At 38.5% G+C, this 13,723-nt stretch overlaps 1 protein-coding gene across 3 annotated transcripts in view; it reads left to right on the top strand.

Moving 5' to 3' along the window:
- The window catches only part of ASH1L (ASH1 like histone lysine methyltransferase), a 64,314-nt gene that overhangs the window by 9,027 nt on the left and 41,564 nt on the right, over positions 1-13,723 (top strand). For 2 of the 3 annotated variants that reach the window (XM_069794434.1, XM_069794433.1), the window contains exon 3: positions 8,315-13,061. In XM_069794434.1, coding sequence (XP_069650535.1) covers positions 8,315-13,061 — 4,747 coding nt within the window. The remainder of the gene's footprint in view (positions 1-8,314; positions 13,062-13,723) is intronic. The other variant, XM_069794435.1, reaches the window with a different exon arrangement.

Here is a 13,723-nt window from a genome sequence, read left to right as displayed (position 1 = left end):
AATAGTGTAATTTTTAGTCTCTAGTATAGAAGAAAGTGGGGGGTCTTGTCTCTATTTAAATGGGGCTGTGTATTTGCTGTGCTTGTCTCTAGTATTTGGATTTATATTTTTTTTCTTACCTGTTACAACCATTGTTTTTGCTGCATGTCTTAACTGACACTCTGCAATGAACATATCAAGCAGTGTCTGAAAAGTAAAAAATACTTTTCCAGATATGTTAGAAAACAGCCCAGTGATAAACTGCATGTAAATGCAGTGGCTTGAGAGATGTGCCAGGTATTTTCCAGATGTAAGGAGATAGCCCTGCCTTGAGGATGTTTTGTTTTTATTATCTGCATGAAATAACAAGTAAGAGCAGCAATAACAGATATGGAAAATAGGATAAATGGCCAGAATTATAAATGTAGTTGCACAGATACTAAATTTTAGAAGTGTTTTGTTACAGCATGCTCTTTTTTCCAATATACATAAAAGTTTTGCTAACTAATAAAATGTTAGAATACCTTCCACACTGTCTCCTTTTAGTCCAAGCCTACTGATTTAAAGCTGAAGATTTTCCCTGCATTCCTGTTTTTCTTGCACCTATCTGTGTTTCCTTACGAGTGTGTATTTATCTCTCCCAGTTTCCTTGTGCATTCCTTATGTAGCATTGTTCAATTTTGCAACACAGGTGATTCAGCAAGGGAATCCCTGGAAGTTAGAGCCCTTCCTTCGCATGGGTTGTGTGTTCATGGGGCTTCTGTTTCAGAGGTTCCCAAGGCTGAAGGTTTTTCATTTCTCTAGACTGTGTCCTATTCATAAGGCTACCTGCTTAAATCTGTCCTGGCATATCTTTTAACATAGAGGCTACCCAAAGGGAAGGAAAATTCCTTTATCTTGTACTGAGATGATGTCTGTCTGACATATCCAAACCTTTTTCTTTCCCCTGGCATACCCAGACTTAAATTTTTCTTGAGAAAGAGGATCTTCAAAGAGCAATAACAAACTATGCCCTGAAAGAACAAGCATGCTGTATGTTACGTGTAATGACTAAAATTATTTTTTCTAGAGTCTACCATGCAACTGTGTTGGGAGTTTTTTTCTCCATGATAAACAGAAAGGCATTTTTAGTTAGCCTGTCAAACAACAAATTCTCAAGTGGTACATTATGTAACTTAAAACTTTGGCTATGGCCTTTATTTTACCTTCTTCCATTTCAGAACAAGCTTATTATTTCTAATGATTTCTCTAACTTCCTTTTGAAAAAAACTGGAGGAGCAGATTACAATTTGTCATTATACTGATTACTTTTTTCTTTTTTCCTCTTTTCTTCCTTTTTCCTCTTTTCTTCCTTTTTCCTCTTTTCTTCCTTTTTCCTCTTTTCTTCCTTTTTCCTCTTTTCTTCCTTTTTCCTCTTTTCTTCCTTTTTCCTCTTTTCTTCCTTTTTCCTCTTTTCTTCCTTTTTCCTCTTTTCTTCCTTTTTCCTCTTTTCTTCCTTTTTCCTCTTTTCTTCCTTTTTCCTCTTTTCTTCCTTTTTCCTCTTTTCTTCCTTTTTCCTCTTTTCTTCCTTTTTCCTCTTTTCTTCCTTTTTCCTCTTTTCTTCCTTTTTCCTCTTTTCTTCCTTTTTCCTCTTTTCTTCCTTTTTCCTCTTTTCTTCCTTTTTCCTCTTTTCTTCCTTTTTCCTCTTTTCTTCCTTTTTCCTCTTTTCTTCCTTTTTCCTCTTTTCTTCCTTTTTCCTCTTTTCTTCCTTTTTCCTCTTTTCTTCCTTTTTCCTCTTTTCTTCCTTTTTCCTCTTTTCTTCCTTTTTCCTCTTTTCTTCCTTTTTCCTCTTTTCTTCCTTTTTCCTCTTTTCTTCCTTTTTCCTCTTTTCTTCCTTTTTCCTCTTTTCTTCCTTTTTCCTCTTTTCTTCCTTTTTCCTCTTTTCTTCCTTTTTCCTCCTCTTTTTTTTTTTCCACAAGACTCTGTTGCAGTCAGTTGAGTATTGGGCCAATTTGGAATACCCACTCATTGATCTCTCTTGATGTCCAAATTGAGGTGGTACTTGCGACTGAATATCTCTTACTAGCAAAGAGAGCCATTAAGTATGGAAACTTACCCCTTGCATCAAGAGATTGTGCCCTGGGAGGAGAATAATTAATATTTAAACTCAGACGGTGACACCGTGGATTCTTTATCCTTGATGTCTTTGTTTATATACTAGGTTTTTCTTCAAGAGATCTATCATATCTCAAATGGAAATTAGAAAGTTGGGAAACAAATATTACTGATATTATTAAATATTATTGATATTATATATGATACCATTGATACCATATCACTTTTTAATTCCACCTATTCTAAGTGGGGTTACTCCTGCTCCTTGTCTGGTGAACAACCTAAACACATAGTGTAGAGAAGCATAGATCTGTTGCATTGAATTTGCATTACTTAAAATACTTTCAGATCCCTGACTAATGATACTTCACTTCAGATACTCTGCTCCCTCTCTCAAATTGTGCTGAAATGGTTTTCAAGTTGTTTAACTCTGTATGTTCCCTGCTGCCGTTCTGGCACTTTGGATTGTCAGAAATGACACTTTACAGCATCCTACTGATTTCTAGTAAATGTCTTTCTAGAAACAACTGGTAAACATGGTTTAAAACCATTGCATGTCTTGAATATAATACCCGAGGGATTATTTTTTTTCTTACTGCAATGAAATAAAGCAAGTTTTAGCACTGCAAATTACACTTCAGAAAATGAAAGCGATCCCTTAATCTTTCCTTTCAATGGGGAGGAGGGGGGGAAAAGCAAATATATGATCAATTCGGAGCAAGGTGTGGCAACACTTTGAGCTGTGAAACTGAATTCTGTGTACTTTTAAAGGAGAAATAAATAATTTGAATGAAAATTCAGCACTTGCACTATACTAAGTTAACTACTAAGGCACAAAGAGGAGTAGTGGAAATCTTCTCCTGGGAATATCAGTGTAAAAATTAAAATAGTAGGAAAATACTTTGCACTCCCATCTATGACAGTTACACTTCTTTTTCAAGCTTAGTGCTGAAAGGACTCTTAAAACTTGGGGAGTGTCTTCAGTTATGTTAATAGAGGGGTTTCTCCATTCTGAAAGATGAGTGGGTAGGTGAGGTGGGTAACTTGTATAGTTACAATTTGTCCTCCAGAAATATGTAGACAAAAAAGTTAATAGTATTCCGAAGAGAAAAATCATAGAACAGAAGAGACCTAGAAATGGCTAAGGTTCCCAGGTGTTAAGAGAAACAAAATTAGAAGTTACTGTAGTAGCAAACCAGTATTCAATTTGCTTTTTGACACTGAATATAAAATGTGGATTTCTTTCTTTCAGAAAAGTGTCCTGTGACAGACAGTCATTGCTGTATGGCTAGTGTACCTTTGCTGAGCCTGAAAGCCTGAGCCTTAGACATAAATATAAATTTTACTTCTGTCAGTTTTAGCACAAGAGGTGTATGAATGGTTTCTCTATGCTTGCAAGGTAAATGTAGCCAATGACATAGCAAAGTTGCATTACTAAAGTTTTAGAAAATAGGAAGGCAAGAAGTGATAGTAACAGCCTGCTGTAATTCTAAAATAGTCATGGTAAAACAGTGAAGCAAGTTGGAACATGCCCTTTTGCTCCATCTCCTTATTTCTTTGTAAAACTGCTGAGTGCAGTATTCTGTAGTTCTTTCTATTGCCCTTGGTTATGTAGGGAAGCTCTCAGGAAAGTTTGCTGATGAAATCACAGCCAGTAACTGAAAATTTTCAAGCAAAAAAGTAACAAAGCTAAAGAAGTGGTTTGTTTTCTTTCCTGTTTGAGTGGCTCAAGAATATTTTCTGCAAGATCTGGGACATAAGTTTTTGTCTTAGACTAATTACACAAAGTCATTTTTTTCCTGGTAGTTAGCTAAAACTTGCTTTTAGAAAAGACTAAAAAGCCTTGGTGCTGAAAAACAAACAGCAAACACACTTTCACTCATTATTATTTGGGGAACTTGTATAGAATATATTGATGCCACAACTATGCAAACAAGTTCTGTGATTCTTCAGAATGTTCATTTGAATTGCAGCCTGTGCATTGGCCAGAAGTACAACAGCTAAAATAATAATGGGTAAATCTGTGTGTGTGTGTATGTACATATAAAAATCCCTATTGCTTGCTGGTAGTTCTCAAGAGAATTAACAAACAGAATTTTTATTAACAAGCTGTTTTCTTCTAACTATTTCAGCTTTTGGAAGCTGAGACTATCTTGCATTTCCAAATTTGGTTCTAGTGTGAGAAGTGTGAATTTTACACCAGACTTAAGAGATACCCCTGTTCTTGTGAAAGATTATCTATTCTTAAGCTTTTTGCAAATAAGTACCAATTATAATAACAGTAAATAATAACCTAGCAATAATAAACCCTGAGATCATGCTGTAGTGTAACAATGAATGCTTTTTTTTTTTAGAAGTAAAGCCAATTTTTTGCTGTTGGTGCCTGTGATAATTCTGGAATGCTTGATTATAATCTTTTAATAGTTTATATCAAAATAACCTGGAATTTTTATTCCTCAAATTAATGTGCAAGTCTAGAAATCGTATGTCCACATAGGAGATTTAAAATTTCAAATTCAGCTTAGTGGAAATTAATACCAATTTTATGAAAACTTACATGTTTTATGTAATTGCTTTGGGCAATTCTTTTGTTGGTTAGAGTTTTAAGCCAGAAGTTATAGCTAAAGATTGCACAGGAATAAATGTTACTGGTTTTAAAACACAAAATGTTTTTTAATGTAATATAATCTAGACCTTATTAACAGCTTTACGTTTAGATGAAGCCTACCATCCGAAAGCCAGAGTAACATAGAGTAGGTCTAGAATTCTTGACTGAAAATGCAAGATTCATCCAAGAAATCCTGTTTAAGACTTTTATGCGGCATTGTCAACTTGCATTGCAACGTAGAGGCATCAGTGAAGTAGCTTGATGTGCTTGTTTGCAGACTTATTAGGTGAGTTAGAGGGATGAAACACCTAGGAGATGTTAGGTTTGGTTGGTTTCGGTTTTTTTTCCTGAGTGATTTGTTAGTAGCCCTCACAAAACTATCTGCATTAAAATCTGACTTTATGCTTTCTCTGATATAAAACTGTGCATTTGTTCAAGTCAAACAGTGAAGTAGGGCTCTTTACTCCATGGAACCACAAGAGAAAATTGGAACACTGAATATGCTGCATGTAAGGCCAGCTTCCAGCACCAGGAACAAAATGAAAACAAGAGACTGACTACACATTTGTAGAGCTGCCTGTGAATGTGGCCGTGCCAACTGTTGAAGCTTTGAAGTGCTGTATGCATTCAAAGCACTCTGTAACTTGATTTGGACTTCAGATCTCTCCTTCCCATCTAATGGAGTGATTGTTTGTGCAATAGTAGAAGTTATTTCAGGAAAGGGTGGCAGCTTTTTTGTCTCCAGTGCAGTAGGACATATCATGGCTGCTCCCTGCCTCCCAGCTGTATGTTTTGTGAGTATGAGGGTGGCTAAGTTGGGGGGAAGTTCCTGAAATGTGATGCTCTAGCGTAATTTACATAAGATTGCAGCTGCTATAGAAAAGCTGGGCTAAGTGCCAAACTATTCTCCATAGACCACAGTCTCTTTTACACCACAGCTTTAAAACCAGTAACCGCTAGAACTGGTGGATTTTGTTCTACTGCTGCAGCAGGTTCAGAGACATCTGACCTCAACTGATGCTCATGGCCACCCTCCCCTGAGAGGAGAACTTTGATCACTGACATATCACGGTTCTTGTGAAATCTTGTTTACTTTCTGGAAACACATTTGGGCTGGTAGGGCAGTGATCGTAACAGCTAGTGAAATTTAGCTTTTTATACATCAAGGATTTTAGTGTGGACCTAGTAAAGAAATAGGCAGTGATCGAGATTAGTCTGGGTCATATAGGGTGATCTGTTTTCACTAGTTTTTAGGTAACTTTCTTAAAAATACTTACAGTTGGTGCATACCACCACTTAACGCTATGGCTGGTGCTGGTAGAGTTGTACCCATGCTGCCTTAAGCCAAGAGATTTGCTTGATTTCCTCAGTGTATGAGAAGTGTATTCAAATTCTTTTCTTCCATTGTTGCCTTCCATACAGAAAATGTCCTTGTTATTCCTGAATATCATGGTTATGCACTACTTAAGTTTTAATTTTTATCATCTGTTTGCAATAGTCTTTGGTTTTAAAAATGCTGAAAAAATTACAAACTTTTTTGACTTCTTGTCTGTCATCTCAGTAGACGTTTCTTGTTTTGTTTTTCATTTTCTTTGAAATAATTTTCAGTGTGCTTGGAAAATTCACTCACCCTAGGTGAGAAAGAAACTTTCCAGGGCAAATACCTTCAGTTTTCAAAGAATACTTGTTTGATGCTAAAGTCACGTTTTCAAAATCCTGGCATCTTATTTAGATCAAAGCTAGTGTTTGGAAGGGTTTTCTTATTTATGTATTTATTTATTTATTTAAATATCTAATAAAATTTCCAAGCTCTTTGTTTGGAAAATGAGGTGGATGGGAAAAAGTGGAGCCTGGCAAGAGGCATTCAATACCCAGAAGTGGTAGAGTATGAGAATACAACAGAAGCTATCTAGTGCGGTAGCAGGCTATACAAGAGAAATAGAAGAAAGAAGGAAGAGAATGTATACACAGGTGGCTCAACAAATACAGGAATGAAGAGTTGAATTCCCAAGTCTGTATTTAGGTGAATTTTTCAAATGTGTCTAAGTGCACGGAGCAAAGAAGATTAAAATTTTGTTCTAAAGTTCTGTTCAAAATTTAAGATCACAGAAAAGATGTAGTTCTCTGAAGGTTGTTATTCAGGTTGCTCAGAAAGACTACTTTAATACTATTTAGTTACTATCTCTAGCACTCACAGTCTATCCCAGGTATGTCCAAGAGCGTCGTCGGAAGTGGTTGGATTCCAGGTTTGGAGTCGTGTTGTGTGTCATGCTGAGTCAGTGGTTTCCATGTAAGTGCCAGGCCTCTATGTGGGTAGAAAGAAGCACACCTCTTGTGCTGTCCCTGCAGAAAGGCAGCAGCTCAGGATGTGGAATGTCTGTTTATGCACTGCAGAGGCCCTGACAGCTTGGGCAGCACGTTACCCAAGCAACTACTTCCCATCTCCAGGAAACTGTCAGACTGAATCCAGCTTGCAGTCTTCTGTTTAAATGCTCCTGGTATAGCTTACTGAACAAATACTTCATTCATGATCAGCACCAAAGTTTGCTGTTTATCAAATTATTTCAAAGGAATCCAGGCTGTATCTTTCTTCAGCATAATTAGATATTGGCCAGCCATAGTTACAGTTTTGTAAAACATGATGAATCTAATGCTGACTGTAATCCAAGTACAGCAAGTACCATGCAATTGTCTTATTAATTTTTATTGCAGAGGGATGAGTAGGTGTAGCATTGCTGCCTTTCACTCTTTATTTAATGTTTTGAGATAGTAGATCCCAGAAGGTTTTCAAATTGTGTGTATATGTAATTATCTCATAAGAGATCAGTCTTTTATTCTTAGCCCCTCCTTGGAGTGAATGTATCCCATGCATTTCAGAGATGTGTTGGGCGCTGTATGTAAAGAAGAATATCCTTCCAAAATAAAAGATTAACTTAGTAAGATGTTCCTAATAGGATTTATTGAGATAATGGGTATTGCAATTTTTTTTTTAACCTTTACAGAATAAATTTCAAATTTGGTTAGGTCAGAACTGAAAATAAATTTGCAAGTTTCATTTACTCCATGTGTGTTGTGTGTGCCCCCTCACCCCATACCAACAACAGAGTAATTTGACTTATTTTAGTACTATCAGCAGTCTGCTGTGAGGAGAACCTGTTACTACAGTGGTTGAGGGTATCATGGGACTAGACTGAGAAACACTGGTAGAGCTGTGCACGGACAGGTTTACACAATGACTGCCCTTGCAGTGCATTGCTGAGCTACTTCTCAGTAGCATGTGAGGTCTTCAAGTGCTATCACATTATAAATAAATAGCCCAGTACATTATTGTTAATGTGTTTTTTTTTAATAAACATCAACAGTATTTTTGGAGAATGTTTATAATTGGGGGACAGATTAAATGGTTTACATTTGAGGGCTGGGAGCAAGTTTGGGTTTCCTTAACATCGGAAAAGTCTTAAGATGTCCACTGAAATACATTTGCTTTAAAATTAATAGGATCATGAAGCATGTGTTTATAGTTATCTTATTATCAAAAGCAGGTATTAATCCTCTCAACATAAAAAAATACTGTGTTACTCAGAGTCTTTGTGCTCTGTTCCTAAAGATTTGGTTTTTTTTATTAACTTCTAGGACCCTTCAAAGTCATACAAGAAAGCTGGAGAAGTTGCAACAGTTGAATTGCATGTGGAAGAAGGTATACAAGTAGAAACAAATCCTTTATCTAAGAAAGTTTCCCCATTGCACTCTGAAATGACAGATTATATAAAGTCATCTCCTCCAAATCTTATCAGTAGCCATAATTCTGAATTAAAGGATAGAACACAGATTAATGGAGCAACAACTGTAACAGAAAAATTGGCTCAACTTATTGCAACTTGCCCTCCATCAAAGTCTTCCAAAACAAAGCAGAAGAAGCCTGGAAATGGAACTGCATCTGGTTTGGTTAAAGACTCTGGGAAGAAGCTACCAGGAACCATAACTGCAAGTGGGTTAGTTAATAAAGATCTGGTAAAGAAATTGCCAGGATCTGGTATTGCTGTTGGATTGGTTAACAAGGACTCAGGGAAGAAGCCATTAGGGATTGGTAGTGCAGCCATATTGGTTAACAAAGACTCTGGGAAGAAGCCACAAGGGATTGGCCCATTAATTGGATTGGTTAACAAGGACTCTGGAAAGAGGCCACCAGGGATCAGCACTCCAACTGGGTTAGTTAACAAGGACTCTGGAAAGAAACAGCCAGTGACCAGCTCTGCAGTTGGATTAATCAGCAAAGATGTTGGGAGGAAACTTCCGGGTATCAGCACTCCAACTGGATTGACTAATAAGGAATCTGTCAAGAAGCCAGTAGGGATTGGCACCCCAGCAGGATTGGGTAACAAGGATGCTGGGAAGAAGTTGTTGGGAATAAATAGTCCTACAGGATTGGTTAACAAGGATTCTGGGAGAAAGATGCCAGGGACTGGCAATACGACAGTTCTGACTAACAAAGATTCTGGAAGGAAGACACCAGGGATTGGCAGCCCAATGGGACCAGTTAACAAGGACTCTGGGAGGAAGATGCCAGGAATTAGCAGTCCAGTGGGATTGGTTAGCAAGGATTCTGGAAAGAAGCCAACAGGAATGAGCAGTCCAGTTGGTTTGGTTAACAAGGACTCTGGAACTCTGAAAGCAGACACTCTTATGCCTGCCTCGGAGCCCTTTAAACTTCCTTGCAGTTCAAACCTCAGTAGCATTGAAAGCCATGAGACTACAGATTTAGTGAAGGAAAATACTACTAGCAAAACATTTGAGAAGCATATTATGAGACAGAATAAAGAAAGTATCTTGGAAAAATTTTCAATTCGGAAAGAAATTGCTGATGTAGGCAAAGAGATGTTTAATGAAGGAATCTGCGTTCCACAGGATGCTTACTCAACCGGTGAAAAAGGGATTTATGAAACATCTAAGCATGAAAAACAGCCTCCGGTATATTGCACCTCACCAGACTTCAGAACAGGAGGTGCTTCAGACGTATCGACAGCAAAGTCCCCATTTAGTGCAGTAGGAGAGGGAAATCTCCCATCGCCTTCACCCACAGTGTCTGTTACCACCTTAAACAGGAGCCTCTCAACAACATCTTCACAGTTAGCATCTAACTCATTGCATTTAAGTTCCACAGCAGATCTCTTAGAAGGTATTTCAGATCAGATTGGCAAAACTCAATTTTCTTCTGACAGTACACTTCTGAATATAAACAGAACATTGAACCATACTCTGAGCACCGATTTTAAAGGCGCTGATAAAGATTTAAATGATTCAAAAGCTACTTATGTAGAAACTTCAAGAACTAGTCCTACAGGGAAAAAGCCCATTTTGGCAGCTGAAACAAGCATTCATGCTACTGTCACCCCTTCAGTAGTTAGTTTTACAAGCTTGTTTAGTAGCAAGCAGTTCCTAAAGATCGGCACAATAGCTGCATCAGATAAATCCTGCCAAGGAGCAAAAAATCTGAGCGCTACTCAGCAATCAAAACCTTTAAAGAAAAGAAAAGGAAGGAAACCACGATGGACTAAAGTGGTGTCAAGAAACACATGTCGACCTCCAAAGGGTCTAGAACTAGAAAGGTCAGAGCTTTTTAAAAACATTTCATACAGTGCACTATCAAGCAGTAATTTGGAGCAGGCCAAATTCTTGAAAAACATAGGATCGTCTTCATTTGTGGAGCATGAATTTGTCAAACATCAGTTGCCAAAACTGAATGAAGCTAATGGACAGTCTCTTGCGCTGTTAGCTGAGACTGACAAGCAAGCTCAAAAGTTCTACAGTACTCACAAACAACCCTCTAGTTTGTGTATGTCAGATGATTTCTTACCTGACATATATAAACCCAAAAGAGGAAGACCTAAATCCAAGGACATGCCAGAGCTCGAAGGTCCCCCCAAAAGAACTCTAAAGATCCCAGCATCAAAAGTGTTTTCAGTGCAGTCAAAAGAAGAGCAAGAACCTCCAATTTTGCAGCCTGAGGTAGAAATTCCTTCCCTAAAACAGAGCTTATCAGGACAACCTTTTCCTAAAAAGAGAGGGAGACCTAAAAGACAGATCAGGTCAGCAATTAAAATGAAGCCACCTATTCTTTCTGTGGCACCTTTTGTTGGAACAGATAACTCGAGCAAGGTAGGGTCTGAAAGTGATCAACATCAAAGTGGGGATTTTTTTGAGAGAAAGGACCAGCTCCGAGGTCCAGAAGAAGTCCAAAAACCTAATATTTGTAGCATGACTGATTTGGAAGTAGACTCTGACAGAAAAGTTGCCAAGAGAAATAATGGACAGTTAATGAAAACAATTATTCGAAAAATAAATAAAATGAAAACTCTGAAGCGAAAGAAACTTTTGAATCAGATTCTGTCAAGTACAGTAGAACCAAATAACAAAGGGAAAGTGCAATCTAAACTCCACAATACAGTGTCAACTCTTGCTGCCACATTTGGTTCAAAATTAGGCCAGCAAATAAATGTCAGCAAGAAAGGAACAATTTATATAGGAAAAAGGAGAGGAAGGAAACCTAAAGCTGTCCTGAACGGTATTTTAACTAGCAGTTCTGCCAGTTTGACAGTTCTTGAGAAGTCTGCTCAACAAGCCCCTGGTACGTCACTAGGACAAGTACTTCCCCATTTGCTGCCTTCAACAGCTAATAATTCAGAGATTCTTCCATCTCCAGTTTGCTCCCAGTCTTCTGCAGTGAGTGGGGGACAGAGCCCTGTCAGCAGTGATGCAGGATTTATTGAGCCCAGCTCAGTTCCCTATTTACACATACACTCCAGACAAGGAAGTGTTGTTCAGACACTTGCGATGAAAAAAGCTGCTAAGGGAAGGAGGAGATTATCTCCACCTACGTTGTTGCCAAACTCTCCTTCTCACTTGAGTGAGCTGACATCGCTGAAAGAAGCCACTCCTTCCCCAGTAAGTGAGTCTCACAGTGATGAAACAATTCCCAGTGACAGTGGAATAGGAACGGATAATAACAGTACTTCAGATCGAGCAGAGAAGTTTTGTGGGCAAAAGAAGAAAAGGCATTCATTTGATCATGTTTCCCTTATTCCACCTGAAACTTCCACCGTTTTAAGTAATCTAAAAGAAAAGCATAAACACAAATGTAAGCGCCGCAGTCATGATTACCTTAGTTACGACAAAATGAAGAGACAGAAGCGAAAAAGGAAAAAGAAGTATCCTCAACTTCGAGGTAGGCAGGACCCAGATTTCCTCGCCGAATTAGAAGAATTAATAAGTCGATTAAGTGAAATTAGAATAACACACAGAAGTCACCATTTTATACCCCGAGATTTACTGCCCACCATTTTTAGGATAAATTTCAATAGTTTCTATACCCATCCTACTTTTCCTTTAGATCCTTTGCACTACATTAGAAAACCCGATTTAAAGAAAAAGAGAGGCAGGCCTCCAAAAATGCGGGAGGCTATGGCAGAAATGCCTTTTATGCACAGTCTCAGCTTTCCTCTCTCCAGTACCGGGTTCTATCCCTCTTACGGCATGCCTTATTCTCCTTCTCCCCTTGCCGCTGCTCCCATAGGCTTAGGTTATTATGGAAGGTACCCTCCAACTCTTTATCCTCCTCCACCTTCTCCTTCTTTTACTACCCCCCTGCCACCACCTTCCTACATGCATACAGGCCACTTGCTTCTCAATCCCACCAAATATCACAAGAAGAAGCATAAACTTTTACGCCAGGAGGCTTTCCTCACAACAAGTAGGACTCCGCTCTTGTCAATGAGCACATACCCCAGTGTTCCACCTGAAATGGCTTATGGCTGGATGCTTGAACATAAGCATAGACATCGCCATAAACACAGAGAACATCGTTCTTCTGAACAACCGCAGGTTTCCATGGACGCTATAACGGCTAATAGCTCTTCTAGAACAGTTCTGGAGTCCTTGAAGCGCTACAGATTTGGAAAGGAGGCTGTTGGTGAGAGGTACAAACATAAAGAGAAACACAGATGTCACATGTCTTGTCCACACCTGTCACCTTCAAAGGGTTTGCTAAGCAGAGATGAACAGTGGGTCAGGAGAGAGCCTTCGGAGTCTAATACGATAGCACTGGGATTGCAGACACCGCTACAGATAGACTGTTCAGAAAATTCCCCGGGTCTGTCCCTGGGGGGATTTACTCCAAGCTCTGAGCCAGCCAGCAACGATGAACACACAAATCTTTTCACAAGTGCAATAGGCAGCTGCAGAGTCACAAACTCTACCAGCACCAATGGACGTAAAAAATTAACTGACAGCCCTGGACTCTTCAGTGCACAAGACACCTCGCTAAATCGACCTCTCAGAAAGGAGCCGTTGCCTTCTATTGAAAAGGCACTACAGCCGGTGTCAGGTAAGGGACCTCTAATTGTGCATAATTTCCTGTGAGTGTTGCTATTTTGTGTTGTACCAAATGTGCCAGAAAAGGAGGGCAAGTATAGGTTTGGCTTTGTAGGAATCTTCACGACTATTGCTTTTGCTCTTGAGTGTCTCTATTCTGTTAAAGCACTGTTCTGTGCAGCATTTGGTACAGACTAATGTAGTGTCTCCTCCAGAGCTGCTTATGGGATTGTGTAAGTACCTCTTCCCACCAGATTTTTCTTTGCTTTGTTATAGCAGTATGTAAAGTTATGCTAAGGATGCTATCTCATGAAAACGTCTTTTCTTTTTTCTTTTTCTGGAGAAATGAGTTAAAGTTTCTCATGATTTTTGATACTTTAAAGGCCATGTTTCTGTTTGTTTTGAAGTTTGGTTGATGTGGTTTAGACTAGCTATTGGTACTACTATTGTAAATAACATTTCCATTTAAGAAAATGTTTCTTTTTTTTTTTTTTTTTGTAACTCCATTTTAGTTATTTTGATAATCTCTACTACAGTATAGTTTTTGGTCCATGACTTGAGGCCTGTAGCAGTAGCTGGGAATGCCTAAGACCAAACCTTGTAATGACTGCTTTATTCATAGTTGGGAAACTCATTTTATGTAGCCTCAAGCAAGACTGAAACAGAACTAGCTGA

The sequence above is a fragment of the Haliaeetus albicilla genome, chromosome 10 (genome assembly GCF_947461875.1).
Source record: "Haliaeetus albicilla chromosome 10, bHalAlb1.1, whole genome shotgun sequence".
Classification (NCBI taxonomy): Eukaryota; Metazoa; Chordata; class Aves; order Accipitriformes; family Accipitridae; genus Haliaeetus; species Haliaeetus albicilla.
Note: the sequence above shows the minus strand (reverse complement) of the source record. Positions and strands in the feature narration are given on the sequence as shown.